This window comes from Stomoxys calcitrans, chromosome 1 (assembly GCF_963082655.1).
Source record: "Stomoxys calcitrans chromosome 1, idStoCalc2.1, whole genome shotgun sequence".
Lineage (NCBI taxonomy): Eukaryota > Metazoa > Arthropoda > Insecta > Diptera > Muscidae > Stomoxys > Stomoxys calcitrans.
In genome coordinates this window covers 15,327,380-15,343,821 of record NC_081552.1, presented here as the reverse complement: position 1 = coordinate 15,343,821, position 16,442 = coordinate 15,327,380, and the positions used below count along the sequence as shown (strand labels likewise).

Here is a 16,442-nt window from a genome sequence, read left to right as displayed (position 1 = left end):
CCTATAATATTGAATCAATTATTAAGATATTGAGAAGGGTTGCCATATAATCAAATATTATTGAATGTTGTGGGCAAGCATGAAAACTATGGGAAATTCTCAGTACTTATCAGAAATTAAAAAAATATTTTAATCAAAGATTTTGTATTCAACTGCTAGTCAAAATATTAAATGTATTTAAAAACAAGAAAATTTAAAAAAAAGATGTTTCGAGAAAATTTTAATTATTAATTTTTTATCGAAAAGTTTCAAAATTAAGTTTTTATAAAAAAATTTTTCTAAGAAGAATTCAAAAAAAAAAATTTTTTTCCATTAGAATATTTTCAATTGAAAATTTTGTTAGTTTTATTTCGTCTTTTTTATGTGTTCTTTTATTTTGACCTTGAAGATCCTTTGGTTTTTACACTCACCACCATAGGATGGGGGTATACTAATCTAGTCATTCCGTTTATAACACCTCGAAATATTCGTCTAAGACCCCATAAAGTATATATATTCTTGATCGTCTCGACGTTCTGAATCGATCTAGCCGATCCGTTTCTACGCGCTCGAACGCGTAGAGCCAGCCGCTTGATGTTGTACACTGAGACTTAATACTGATGTAGGTCGTTGGGAATTGCAAATGGACTGTACCGGTTCAGATTTAGTTATAGCTCCCATATAAATGTATTTCCAGATTTGACTTCTTGAGCCCTTACAAGCCGCGATTTTTGTCCAATTTGGCTGAAATTGGTGGTGTTCCGCTAAGACTTCAAACAGCTATTCTAAGTACGGTCCGAATCGGTGTGTAACCTGATATAGCTCCCATATAAATCGATCTCCCGATTTTACTTCTTGGGTCCTTACAAGCCGCAATTTTGTCCGATTTGGCTGAAATTTTGCATGTGGTGTTCTGTTACGTCCATGTGGTATTCTGTGACGTCCAACAACTGTATCAAATACGATCCAAATCAGTCTATAACCTGATATAGCTCCCATGTAAACCTGACTCTCGATCATTCTTGTTCGGTTCCTAGAAGCTTTAATTTTTGCTGGTTTGACAGAAGTTTGATATGTAGAATAAAATTGTACCCTTCACTAATTATACCCTCCACCATAAGATGGGGGGTATACTAATTTCGTCATTCTGATTGTAACTACTCGAAATATTCGTCTGAGACCCCATAAAGTATATATATTATTGATCGTCGTGAAATTTTATGTCGATCTAGCCATGTCCGTCCGTCTGTCCGTCCGTCTGTCCGTCTGTCTGTCGAAAGCACGCTTACATCCGAAGGAGTAAAGCTAGCCGCTTGAAATTTTGCACAAATACTTCCTATTAGTGTAGGTCGGTTGGTATTGTAAATGGGCCATATCGGTCCATGTTTTGATATAGCTGCCATATAAACCGATCTTGGGTCGTGACTTCTTGAGCCTCTAGAGTGCGCAATTCTTATCTGATTGGAATGAAATTTTGCATGACGTGTTTTGTTATGATATCCAACAACTGTGCCAAGTATAGTTTAAATCGGTCCATGTTTTGATATAGCTGCCATACAAACCGATCTTGGGTCTTGACTTCTTGAGCCTCTAGAGGGCGCAATTCTTATCCGAATGGAATGGAAATTCGCACGACGTGTTTTGTTATGATACCCAACAACTGTGCCAAGTATGGTTTAAATCGGTCCATAACCTGACATAGCTGCCATACAAACCGATCTTGGGTCTTGACTTCTTGAGCCTCTAGAGGGCGCAATTCTTATCCGAATGGAATGGAATTTCGCACGACGTGTTTTGTTATGATACCCAACAAATGTGCCAAGTATGGTTTAAATCGGTCCATAACCTAATATAGCCGTCATATAAACAGATCTGGGGATGGACTTCTTGAGCTTCTAGAGGGCGCAATTCCTATCCGATTTGGCTGAAATTTTGCATGACGTATTTTATTTTTACTTTCAACAACTGTGTCAAATAAGGTTCAAATCGGTTCATAACCTGATATAGCTGCCATATAAACCGATCTGGGATCATGACTTCTTGACCCCTAGAAGTCGCAATTATTATCCGATATGCCTGAATTTTTTTACGACGGATCCTCTCATGACCATCAACAAACGTGTTTATTATGGTCTGAATCGGTCTATAGCCCGATACAGATCCCATATAAATCGTTCTCTCTATTTTATTTCGTGAGCCCCAATGGGCGCAATTCTTATACGAATTGGCTGAAATTTTACACAGGTCTCCAACATATAATTTAATTGTGATCCGAACCGGACCATATCTTGATGTCGTTTTAATAGCAGAGCAACTCTTTTCTTATATCCTTTTTTGCCTATGAAGAGATGCCGGGAAAAGAACTCGACAAATGCGATCCATGGTGGAGGGTATATAAGATTCGGCCCGGCCGAACTTAGCACGCTTTTACTTTTTTTTGCCTAAGAAGAGATGCCGGGAAAAGAACTCGACAAATGCGATCCATGGTGGAGGGTATGTAAGATCCGGCCCGGCCGAACTTAGCACGCTTTTACTTGTTCAAATTGATTAAGTTGCCCAACGACTATCGAGCATGGTGTAGAGCTCGCTTTTGTTCTGAAACAGTGCTCAATGAGTACCCTAGCAAGCGTAGTAAGAGAGCACAAAGACTTATTTTCCGCTATTCCAACATAAACTAAAAATCAATGCTTAGAACAACTGCACTTCGGAATGAAAAAGGGAGCGTATTGAACCCTGTTTCAGAACAAAAACGAACTCTCCACCGTACTCAATGGTCGTTGGGTATGTAGAGCACCTTAATCAATTTGACAAAGATGTTCATGATGTTTAAACAACAGCACACACTAGCTAAACTTTTATAAGCCTTTTTCTATGCTATTCTTTTAACAGAGAGCATAGAATTTAAATGATCTCGAACTAAAATATTTTCGAAAAATCAAAATTTTATTTCTATAGAAAATTTCAAAATTTTATTTCTGAAAAAAAAAAATTAAAATTTTTCCTTCTGGAAATGTTGTCATGGAATATTGCAATAAATAAAAACGTGCTAAGTTCGGCCGGGCCGAATCTTGGGAACCCACCGCCATGGATTCTGCTACAAATTTATACAAAACAAATTTAGTTGGGTATAATTTTATTCTACATAACAAACTTTTGTCAAACCAGCAAAATTATGGAACAAAATTATCCTTTGAATATTTACTTTCGACAATTCAAGAGCTTTTAGTGAAATCATGCTACGAAAATAGTAAATGTATATCGCTTAAATAACAGTAGAACATTATAAATGACTTTATCTAATCCCATATGTTTTAGTTTGGATGTTAGATGTACTCAATTTTTAAAATCCGATTAATGTCCGATTTAGCATTGTTTTCGGGAGTGAGGTGGTCCCCATTGGATTAAGGAAATTTTATGTGATGAGGAGTCCCCAAACACTTGAAAATTTGGTTATTTTATTCGTTTTCGAATCTCTAGTACCTTTCATTTGAGCCACATATGGTCATGGTCGCCAAATTTGTACTTTTTGGGGGGTGTTTTGGGGAAGAGGCGGTGCCCCAAATTTATGGTCCCACATTTGGATATCAGATCCGTATTCTACTCCCAAATACATTTGTTTGAGCCCCATAGTAAATAACTGCTGTTTGTGGCTGTTTTGGAAAAGGGGTAGACCCCCAGAAAATTGGTCACGAAAGTGAGTATTAATTTTGTGTTCTACTCCCTAATAGCTTTTATTTAATCGCCACATTGACATGGTAGGTAAATATGTAAGATTTAGGGAGCGGTGTGATTCACCGAACACTTAGCCCTGAAAATAAATCAGCCTAGTGCTCTAATTTCAAATATGAACTATTTGAACCCCATATTACCATTGGCCTCAAAATCGGATATTAAATTCGTTTTCTAATCTCAAATACCTTTCATTTAAATCCCTTGTTGGAAAAGTCTTCAAATATGTTCGGTTTGGGATATGGCCCCTAAAAACTATGGTGAGCAAATGCGTACTATTTTGGGATTGTTATGGGGATGGGACGTCCCATAGACAGTTGGTCCCGAATGTTGAAATCACATTCGTAGTCTACTCCGAAATACCTTTCATATGAGCCCTATATTTCAATAAACGGCAAACATGTTCGGTTTGGGGATTTGGCGGCCATTCAGCATTTGGGGAGGGGCGGACCCCCAAACACTTGGTATCACATTTGGATATCAGATGCGTATTCTACTCTCAAGTACCTTTTATTTGAGCCCCATATTGCCATGTTCAGCAAATAAGTCCCCCATACACTTGGATCAACATTAAAATATCAGATTCGTATTCTACTCGCAAATACCTTTCATTTGAGCCTTATATTGCCATGGTCGGTATATATGTCCGATTTTGGGGTGTTTTCGGGATTGGGGTGTTCCCCTAAACACTTGGTCGGACAATTGGATATCAGATGCGTTTTCTTATGTTAAACACCTTTCATTTGAGTCCCATATTGTCGTGATTGGTACATATATATATTTGGTAGGTTTTGGGGGTGGGGCGGCCCCCCCTAGGTACCCCAACCAAAATTTGGATAGCAAATTTTTGTTTTTAGGTTACCATAAGAGAGCACACAAAATTTCGCACCACCCATCTCCGAGATCTGGCGTTTCTGAAAATTAGGGAAAGGGGGAGGGACCCCCCAGATATCAAAAAACGTAGTACCCTTTTTTCACCACGGGATCATTATGCACCATCTGTGAAAATTTGAACAAACAAACTAACCGACAACAAACAAAACACACACAAATTAATTTTTATATATAAGATTTATTTTTGTCATGCTCTACTCTCAAATACCAGTCAGTCAGTAAATAGTTACCATGTGTGGGGGTTGTTTTGGGGAAGGGGTAGACCCTCAGAAAATTGGTCCCGAAAGTGGGTATCAATTTAGTGCTCCACTCCCCATTACCTTTCATTTGAGCCTCACATTGACATGGTCAGTAAATATGTCCAATTTAGGGTTGTTTTGGGGAGTGAGATGGTCGCCCAAACACTTCGAAAACACTGAAGCACATCAGCATCTTGCTCTACTCACAAATATCATTTATTTCAACCCCATACTGTCATTGGCCTCAAAATTGGATATGAAATACGTTTGCTAATCTGAAATGCCTTTCATCTAAACCCCTTATTGCAAAAGTCTGCAAATATGTCCGGTTTGGGATATGGGCCCTAAAAACTATCACTATCGAGCTGTCTTGAAGACCTAAATTGTCATGGTGAGCAACTACGTCCTATTTGGGGGTTGCTATAGGAGTGGGACGTCTCTTGGACAGTTGGTCCCGATTGTTAATATCACATTCGTGGTCTACGCTCAAATCATTTGAGTCCCATATCTCCAACGTCACCAACATGTCCGGTTTGGGGGGTGTTTTGGTGAATGGGGCGGAAACTCAGTGACTTGGCCCTGAAAATATTGTATATATCAGATTCGTGTTCTTCTCTAAAATACCTATTTTTTGAGCCTCATATTGCAATGGTCAGCAAATACGTCCTATTTAGGTAGTGTTATGGGGGTGGGGTGGCCCCATAGACACTTTGTCTCGAATATTGATATCAGATTCGTGCTTTACTCCCAATGACTTTTCATTTAAGCCCCATATATCTATGATAGCAAATTTGTCCTCTTTGGGGGTGTTTTTGGGAAAGAACGGCCCCTCAAACATTTGGTGCCACATTTGGATATCAGATCCGTATTGTACACTCAAATTCTCTTTATTTGAACCCTATATTGCCATGATCTGTAAATAAGCCCTGTTTGTGAGGTGTTTTCCCTACATTTGTATATAAAATTCCTAATCTACTCGTAAATACCTATCATGGTGGGTAAATATGTCCGATTTAGAGTTGTTTTGGGGTTAGGGTGGTCCACCAAACTCTTGGTCCCACAATTGGATATCAGATACGTTTTCTACTCTTAAATACCTTTGATTTGAGTTCCATATTGTCGTGACTTTTCTTTATATATATTTAGGTTTTGGGGGTGAGGAGGCCAAGCTCACCCAAATTTTGATACTTTAAGAGAGTACACAAAATTTCGCTTAAATCGCACCACGTGATCATTATGCACCATCTATAACAATTTCAATAAAATCGGTTCAGCTGTTTTTAAATCTATAAGAAATACTCAAAAAAACGTGACCCAATGGTTCAGTTAGAATAAACTAATTTCGAATAAAGTTGAACTTCATATAGCGCTAAATACATTTTTATTCGTTTTTAGTTAATGTTGATCTAAAATATAATTACTTCGTTATGGTTCAACGTTTAATAAATGGAACTAAATTATTCTTAGCTCAGTGCATATGATGACCAATCGTGAAAGATATTTTGAACTGAAATCAACACAATTGATAGAATAAAAAAAAACCCAAAATATTTACTGTGTGTTTATACATCTGAACAAAATTTTGGCAAAATCTGGGCTTCTATTTCGTTCAGATTTAACCAATGCGCATGAAATAATTCATTTAATTGTAGATGTTGTATTTACTCTCATATTAATCCTTTGTTTTATTTTATTAATATATTTCAAATTTATACATTGCGAATATAAATTTCGTATATATTAACTACTAACTCTTTAACTTTAACGTGAATATTGAATTCGTGCCCCTGTAGCCCATATCCGCCTATGACTCTGAAAAAAAGGGTGAAGTGGATATCAATTTCGTACTATACTCCCAAATAGCTTTTATATAAATCACATAAATCAATAAATAGTAAATAGGTATTTTAGGGTGGGGCGACCCCCAAACACATGGCTCTTCAATTGGATATCAAATTCGTTTTTCTCTCAAGCACCTTTCGTTTGAGCCGTATATTGTGGTAATTGGTCTGTATATCGATGTACCGGGTGTTGGGTGGCCCCCGAGGCACTGACCCCAAACAATAGAAACCATGTTTTGTTTTAAGTCACTGTAAGAGTGCAAAAAAAAATTTCGAACGAATCGCATTACAAATCCATGATATCTTTTTTTTTTTGAAAATTAGGGTAATGCGAAATGCTTTTTAGGGGAGTGATGGTACCTCTGACATTTCGACTCAAATATCGATATTAAATTCGTGCTTCACTCCCAAATCCCTTTAGTTGGAGCCCCAGTTGGAGTTTTGGGGTAAGGGCGACTTCCTGGGTACTTGGAACGAATTTTTAACACTATATTCGCTGATCGTTCAAAAAACCTATTTTAGGGTGTTTTGGGGTTGGGGCGGCCCCTTAGTTACTTTGACCCAATTTTTAATATGAAATTCGAACTCTCCTCCTGAATAACTTTAATTTGAGTCCTATATTGTCCCAATCGGTACACTTATATTTTTGGGTAGTACTTTTGGGGGAGGGTGTCCGTCCCCTTCCGGTATCAAAAAATTATATAGCCTAGGTTTCCTTGTAGACCAACCTACACAATCTGTGAAAATTTCAAGGTAATCGGTTCAGCCGTTTTTGAGTCTATACGGAACAAACAAACACAAATTCACTTATATATATATATATATATATATATATATATATATATATATATATATATATATATATATATATATATATATATATATATATATACATATATATATATATATATATATATACATATATATATATATATATATATATATATATATATATATATGTAGCTTCAAATAAACACGTTCACATATTTAATGGCCTTGGAAAAATGTCCAAATAAGTCGCATAGTAGTAAGCACCATATTTTCCCAAAAATTCCGTTACGCCATATACAAAAAATTTTATAGACTGTTAAAAAAGAAATGAAAGTGTTGAGTATAGATACGTAGTTTTATTTTCATTCTAATATTTACCATCAGTTGTACGTCCGTACAATATTTGTACGTGCGTTAAAATATTCCATTGCTGTTATATTCTGAGACAAGAATGGAAAATATTATTTGAACAGATAGAAATGTCGACATCGTGACTCACCAAGTTTACCTTGGCAATGTGTTGCGGATGCCTTTTTGTCGGCGGCTCATGTGTGTCACGGGAATGGTTTGCATGATTTTTAGCTGTTACCCTCAGGTAAATAGAGGAATATGTAAAATGCGGAATATCCTTTTTCTAAGGACATTTTATTTAGAGTTTCTAAGATGGATCTTTTTATCCTATACAAAGTGAAGTAACAAATCGAACGTTCTCGTATTATGATATTCTAAGTTTCTAATCATGTGATTATTGTATGACTCACAAACAATGTGTTTCAAAAGCACCTTTATAATTGCATTATAGCTATGTTTGGTATAACTGAGAAGAATGGATTTAATCATCTCTGTTACAAAATCTATCGATCTGAGTTTATTTGAAACAAAATTTTAAGTTAAAACATGTAATTGAATAAAATTTATTCAACTATACTTAAGTTTAAGAAATTCGTAAACTATTTTGTACGAATATTTATTCAAATTGAAGAATATAGAAGCGTTGAACTCAACACAACAACATGTTTATATTGGGTAAATAAAAACGTTTGCTATAGGATTAATTAAGCTGTTGAGAAGAAACTGGGTTAAGTAAACTGAATTCCCAAACCCAAGTTAGTGAACTATTTGCCACTATAACAGATGGATAAAACTTACTAAAAATTTGCCTTTTTTCTTGTTTTTAGTCAAAATTTAAACAAATTAGACTAAAATTTTTGTTTGTTTCTCTTTCGAGACGAGCTCAATGATCGGAGATTTTTTTCCCTTGCAAATGGAAAGGAAAGCCAGAGATAGCAACACACACCAACCACTATGGAACGCGTTTCGTCATTGGTTAGAAGACTTTTCAACCATATTAGGTGTGATGGCTTCAAGGGCCGAACGTTGGTATGTTGTATTTGAATCGTATTTATTGCGCAAATACCTCTATGATACAAATACCACATTAACCAAGCTCGACAACCCTGTCTATTAGCAGTACTTTTCCCAATACATGTGTTTTCGTGCAGTGACAGATTTTTTGTCTGCTTCAATTACACTACTTCCATGGTTGTCAAGTGTGGTTTAACCATCAATTTTTGTCCGATTTGGCTGTCATATGTTTGCATATGGTCCATATCAGTCTATAACCTGATATAACTCCCATGTAAACCGGTCTCTCGATCATCCTTATTCGGTTCGTAGAAGCTTTAATTTTTGCTGGTTTGACAGAAGTTTGGTATGTAGAATAAAATTATCCCCTTAAACTAAATTTAATTTATATAAATTTTTAGCAGAATCCATGTAAGGTTCCCAAGATTCGGACCGGCCTAACTTAGCACGCTTTTACTTGTTTTAGAAAATCCTGCAAGGTTTTTTTTTCTTTATATATTTTTTAATTTTTTTTTATAATGTGTCAAAATTTTGTTCCTATAGAAAATATTGTCAGAATTGAATTTTGTCAAAATTTTTTCTTTGGAAAATTTTGTTAGAAAAATTTTATTCTATCGAAAATTTGTCTACATTTTATTTCTATAGAAAAAAATTTAAATATTTGTTTAGTCGAAAAAATTTTTTAAATCTAATTTTTAAATGCCTTGTCAAAAAACGACTTTTGTAGATTTTTTTTAAACATTAAAGCAAAATTTTTTGTTTTGTTTTTTCATCATTTTTTTATTCCAAAAAATTGATTTTTTTTATAATTTTTTTTTTTTGTCAAAATTTCGTTTTTGTTCAAATTGTAGTTTCAATCATAAACGAGCTTGAAATACTAGAAACCACGTTAAACATTTCTGAGCAACCAGCATAGTGAGTATGCCTCTAGCGACATGCAAGCTGTGTGCTTTTCCAGCACCAGCAAGCAGAGGGAATTCTATTTTAGGTTATCATTCCTTTGAATACTTCTCTGCATATTATAACGCAGCGCTTCGCTTATTCCAGGGGTAGGAACTAGAAGAAATGTTTGCTTCTCTTTTTCTTGTGTTATCACCAAAGCGAGAATATGTTAAGTGAGAGCAAAAAACTCATAACGCATGAAATGGTTCGGTGATTATGCTACAACACACATACAAATAAAACTACTTCACCAGCGATTGTTAATCGCCAAAAAAGAAATTGACATTGTGTGCCCTTGATTAGCATTCATTGGCTATATGGATAGGGAATGCTGAAAGTAAGTTATTATTTTTCTTGTTACGCTTACAGAAAGATTACACGCTTCAAATTGAAAGTTTAACTATATATAGGTTAAACTATAGGTTTTAGCACATTCAATGAACTTATGCATGACCGAAATTTTTATTGATAGAGAGACAAGTGCTAAGTAATGTTAAAATTATATTTTTAGAGCACTTATTGTCCTAAGGGTATTTTTTTTAGAACATTTTGTCAATTAATCTATATATATAAAATATATACTCAGAATTTTGTATATATTTTACTTATATAGAATTCCCCCAAAATGGTATTTTTAGCAACTTTTGTGGAAGTTTAGTTTGCATTTTTTAGGCTCTGAATTTATTGGTTAATTGGCATCCTTGTTCAACATGTGATGGATAATTAAATTGTCACTCATCAATTACAATAAAAATGCTGGTGTTAAAGTTAGCAAAACTAATAGATATTCTCCCTTCTCAATTTTTCTACTTTTCCCTTCTCATAATGTTCTGACAACTAAAAGACATTTTAATTACCATACTTTCTTCTCTTTCTCCGATTTTTTCTTTCGATATGTGTAGCAATTGCACGCGGTTCTCAATGGTCTGGACGTCGCTGCTGTGCCTTAGGAGTTTCCCCACGCTGCAGTAATGCGTGTGCCACCATGTCCTCGACGGGTGAACTAATAAACGCATGTCGCCAAAGTGATGAGCAGCATATGTTCGCATGTTTCGAACGTCAAGAATCTGGCGATCGGTGTTGTGGAAATGCACGAACCTCTGAATGTTTGCAGGTGAGTAAAAAATTGTGTTGCTTTAAATGTGTATTAAAGGCAAACATTAAAATTTTTAACAGCAATGAAAAGACGCGCAAACTATAGATGGTGTAGAAAACGTTTTTTTTAGACTAATCTAAGATCTACTTCTAAGTGAAATGAAATGTGAGAAGCCTCTTGGATCCTTATCTATACATTTTACATTACTTTAACCGGCTATAACAGAACATCTGTTCCATTAGACGAACTTAGAATAGCGATTCATACGCCTCGATCTTCTGTGCTTCTTCCAAAATCTCTGTCACCAAGTTTCGAGATGTCATTCACCGCTTGATCTTTTCATCAGCCTTTTGGTCGTTCCGGTTTGCGTGTACTACCGTGATCGCCTTCAAAACACTACTTCGCTGGAGCTTCTTCATTCATTCTGAAAACATGATCTAGTCAACGCAACCCTTGCATTTTGGTATGTTTAACTATGCCAACGTCGTCATACAGCTCATACAACTCATACAGTTCGTCGACGTGGATACTCTCCATCAATGCAAACTTAAATTTACGAAGAATCTTTCTCCCAAACACTCCAAGCACTGCCTGGTCTGCTTTCGCAAGTACCCATGCCTCGGAACCATATAGCAACACGGGTTGTGTCTTGTATTGTGCAATCTTCGTCTGTAGAGAGGTGGCTTTGCTCCTCATCTGCCTGCTTCCAAATCCAAAGTAGCATCTGTTTGTCAGTATTATTCTTCGCTTGAAATTTTGCAGATATACTTAATATTGATGTAGGTCGTTGGGTATTGCAAATGGGCCGTATCGGTTCAGATTTGGAAATAGCTGCCATATAAACTGATCTCCCGATTTGCCGTCTTGAGCCACTGGAAGCCTCAATGTTTGTCTGATTTGGCTGAAAATTAGCAGCAGAAAATTACAGTTCAAATCGATCGATAACCTGGCATAGCTCCCATATAAACCGCCCTTACAAGGGCTCCCATATAAACCGCTCGATTTGGCTGAAATTTTGCACATAGTGTTCTGTTATGAGTCTCAAGAACTGTGCCAAGTACGGTCCAATTCGTTCTATAACCAGATATAGCTCCCATATTTTAGCAGATTCCATGGTTGGTGGGTTCCAAGGTTTGGCCCGGCCGAATTAAACACGGTTTTACTTGTTGTCACTCAATTCGTTCGCCAATTCATTGAAAACAGCTGATTTTATAACGGAAAAACAGCTGTTTTCATTGAACTGGCTAACGAATCGAGTGACAACAAGTTAAAGCGTGCTAAGTTCAGCCGGGCCGAATCATATATACCATCCACCATGGATCGCGTTTGCCAAATTCTTTGCCCGGTATCTCTTAATAGGCAAACAAAAGATAATGGATAATAATTGCTATGCCATTGGAGCTTTGTCGTTTTATAAACCAATTCGGGCCATACTTGGATTGGATGTTAAAGACAATAGTAGACCCCGTTAGTCCCGAAGTTAGTATACCACCATCCTATGGCAAAGGGTATAAAAAGAAAAGAAGTAAAAGCCCGTTAAGTTCGGCAAGGCCGAACCCTGCACCATGGATCACGTTTGTCGATTTTGTTCCCGGTATCTCTTTAGGCAAAGATTTGGCTAAAATTTCGTACAACGACTAATCTTATGACCCCATATATGGTCTGAATTTTTATTCGATTGGCCTGAAATTTTGCACAATGACTTCTACTATTGGGTACAACATCAAAACCAAGTATGGTCCGAATCGGTCCATAACCTGATATAGCTCCAAAAGCATAGCAATTTGAATCTATTGGGTTGCCCAAAAAGTAATTGCGGATTTTTTAAAAGAAAGTAAATGCATTTTTAATAAGACTTAGAATGAACTTTAATCAAATATACTTTTTTACACTTTTTTTCTAAAGCAAGCTAAAAGTAACAGCTGATAACCGACGGAAGAAAGAATGCAATTACAGAGTCACAAGCTGTGAAAAAATTTGTCAACGCCGACTATATGAAAAATCCGCAATTACTTTTTGGGCAACCCAATATTATCCTCTGTTTGCCTATAAAGAAATACAGTCAAAGAACTTGACAAAAGCGATCCATGGTGTATACCCTCCACCATGTATACCCTCCAGATTCATTCTGGCGGAAATTAGCATACTTTTACTTGTTATACCCACCACCGAAGGATGGGGGTACATTTTGTCATTCCGTTTGCAACACATCGAAATATCCATTTCCGACCCCATAAAGATCTTGCCATGTCCGTCTGTTGGAATCACGCTACCGTCTTTAAAAATAGAGATATTGAGCTGAAACTTTGCACAGATTCTTTTTTTTCCATAGGCGGGTTAAGTTCGAAAATGGGCTATATCGGACTATATCTTAAAATAGACCCCATATAGACCGATCCGCCGATTTAAGGTCTTAGTCCCATAAAAGCCACATTTATTATCAGATTTTGCTTACATTTGGTACAGTGAGCTGAGTTAGGCCACTCGACATCCTTCTTAAATTTTGCTCCGATCGGTTCAGAATTGGATATAGCTGCCATACAGACCGATCTCTCAATTTTGAGTTTTGGTCCCATAAAAGACATTTGACACAATGACTTATGTTAGGCTTTTCGACATCCGTGTCGTATATGCTTCAAATCGGTCTATATTTGGATATAGCTACCAAAAAGACCAATATTTTGTTCTGCAAAATTAAAAATTGTCTGCTCAATGTCCGTGCCGAATTTGGTCCAAATCGGACCCTATTTCGATATAGCTGTTATGGGAACATAAATTATGCATCTTTCACCGGATTATTACGAAAGATGGTTTACATATATACCCGAGCAGGTGGGTATCCACGGTTCGGCCCGACCGAACTTTACGTCTTTTTACTTGTTTTATGTTGATATCTGGTGCTACTAACTACCATGTTTTTTGCCGCGACGAAATCTATTAGCCTCAACCCATTATCGGACGTAATCTCGTGGAAATTAACTTTTCCGACTGTTGGACCAAAGATATTTTCCTTCATTATCTTCGCATTAAAATCTCACAGAACTATTTTAATATCAGGGGCGGGGCAACGGTCGTATTCTCTCTCTAGGCACTCCTAGAAAATATCCTTGGTCGGGGCATGGGTACAAATAAGGCTGATGTTGAAAAAATTGCCTTTTATGCGGATTATGGCTAGCCTCTCATCCACCGGAGCAAAGCTGGAGACAAGGTGTTTCAGTCTTTGACTTACAACAAATCCACAGCCAAGTTCATGCCTTGTGTCATGGCAGCTATAGTATAGTTCGACCCCGTTTTGTGTTGTTGTGTTGCCATTCCCGGTCCATCGCAAAAAGGTCCTTTATAATTGAGTTTAAACTTGAATCGGAAAGCAATCATTGATGCTCGGTTCCTGGTGTTTTTAAAAATTAGGTTAATGAGAAGTGCTTCTTAGGGGAGGGATGGTACCTCCGACATTTCGACTCAAATATGGATATCAAATTCGTGCTGCACTTCCAGATCCCCCCGGTAAATATGAACCGGAGGGATTTGACGTATCTATAGGAGAAAAAGCGCCACCTAGACTTGAACGCAAATTTTAATGTCATATTCGTAATATAATCCCAAATACCTTTCATTTGAGTCCCATATAGCCATGGTCGGTTAATATGCCCATTTTGGAGTATTTGGGGGTGGGCGACCTCCCATTACTTGGACCTAATGTTTTATGCCATATTTAGATGACTTTGTGGGTTGGGGCGGCCCACTGGGAACTTGGGCCCAAAATTGTAGTATGATATTCTTTTTCTAGTCTCTATCGACCAACTTTTGATTTTGGGTGCTGTTTTTGGGGTTTGGAAGGGGGGGTCCGCCTCCACCCGATATCTAAAAATTATATAACCTATGTTTCCTTCCAGACAAACGTACACAATCGACGAAAATTTTAAGAAAATCGGTTCAGCCAAGTATCATATAGTCATAATGGGTCTAATGGCGTTTTTGAGGGATGGCGTGACCCCCTATACTTCGATCTGATTTTGTATGCCAGATTCGAAATCTACTCTCGAATACCTTTCATTTGAGCCCCATATTGAAGTGAACGTCTAATATGTCTGTTTCGGGGAGTTTTGGGGTTGGGTCGCCGATGGGTACTTAGGCTCAAATTTTGTCCCGATCGGTCCACTTTCGATTTTGGGTTGTGTTTTTGGCCCGTCCCCTTACCGATATCGAAAAATTAAATAGCCTATGTTTCCTTCCAGACCAACCTACACAATATGCGAAAATTTCAAGAAAATCAGTTCCGCTGTTTTTCAGTCTATACGGAATAAACAAACCGAGTCCCATATATCCGTGATTGGCTAATGTGCCCATTTTGAGCGCTTTTGTGGAGTTGGGTGACCCTCTATACTTCGACATGAATTTGTTTGCCAGATCTACTCCCGCATACTTTTCATTTGATACCCATATTGTCCTTATCGGTCAACTTTTGATTTTGGGTGGTGTTTTTGGAGTAACGGTGGACCTTCCACCGTTACTCCAAACCCCCTTCCATTATCAATAAATTATAAACCCTATTCCTACTACCTGACCATATTCGTAATCTACTCCCGAATACCTTTCATTTGAGGCTCATCTAGCTAGGCTCGAATTATATTCCCATTTGGGGGTGGGGCGACTCCCAATTACTTGGACCACATGTTTTATGTCATATTCGTATTCGGTATGTATTGTAGTCGTTGAGTGAAGCGGACGTGTTTTTATTTCGCTCCTCAAAGAAAAAAAAATATATATATTCGTATCTCGGAATAGGTACTACCTATTACGAAAAAAATTGTAAAGCTTTTTGGAGTAGGCTAGAAATGGATTCCAAAGACTCAACATCTGCGGTGGTGGCGTCAGACCGCAGCATGTTGTCCTCCCCTCCTATAGGTGTGGATGCCTTGGCACCTGTAGTCGTGAGTAATGCTTCAATCGCACAACTAGTCGTCAGACTAATAAATGAGGAAGAGACGAATAAACCAGAGGGATGCACAGTTCGTCCCCAGCCTTTAAGTAAAGGTGGAGTTTCTGACTCGGATTCAGACAGCGACTGTGTCAATGAAACAGTCATCGCAGCCGAATCGAGAGATGAGGGCATCGGGATGACAGCAGAAGTGAGCGATGGCTTTGCTAAGCTCACAAGCAGACCGAGAAAGCAATCCGCAATGGAGACTCCAGACTGTATCCTGCGGAGGTGGACAAAGTTGGAACAGGAACGAAGGAAGCGCGCACGGCCCCTGAGTCTTCATGGAGGACTGTGACTTCCAAAAGGCCACAGCCATCACGGAAGGGGAAAATGGTCGCTGAGAATGATAAGGAGCCGCCCTCTTAGTTCATCTCTGTTGTGCTTCCGTGGCAAGGAAGCGAACTGCTCAAATACAAACAGCATGTCTATGTCAAGGGAAGGTAAGTATCCGAACGAGCTATGCAGAAGGGCCGAAAGGGTCTTGCATATGGCATATGACTGGGCTAGACCCAGATGTCTCAATGTTTACCCATAGAAGACTGAAATATGCCTGTTCACGAGGAAGATGAATGTGGGCGAATTTAACGCACCACGTTTCGAACAAT

At 37.6% G+C, this 16,442-nt stretch overlaps 1 protein-coding gene across 1 annotated transcript in view; it reads left to right on the top strand.

Annotated features, from left to right (window-relative positions):
- LOC106093005 (reversion-inducing cysteine-rich protein with Kazal motifs) overlaps positions 1-16,442 on the top strand; it is a 235,544-nt gene that overhangs the window by 202,680 nt on the left and 16,422 nt on the right. Inside the window, exon 5 of the mRNA XM_059370770.1 lies at positions 10,663-10,874. Coding sequence (XP_059226753.1) covers positions 10,663-10,874 — 212 coding nt within the window. The remainder of the gene's footprint in view (positions 1-10,662; positions 10,875-16,442) is intronic.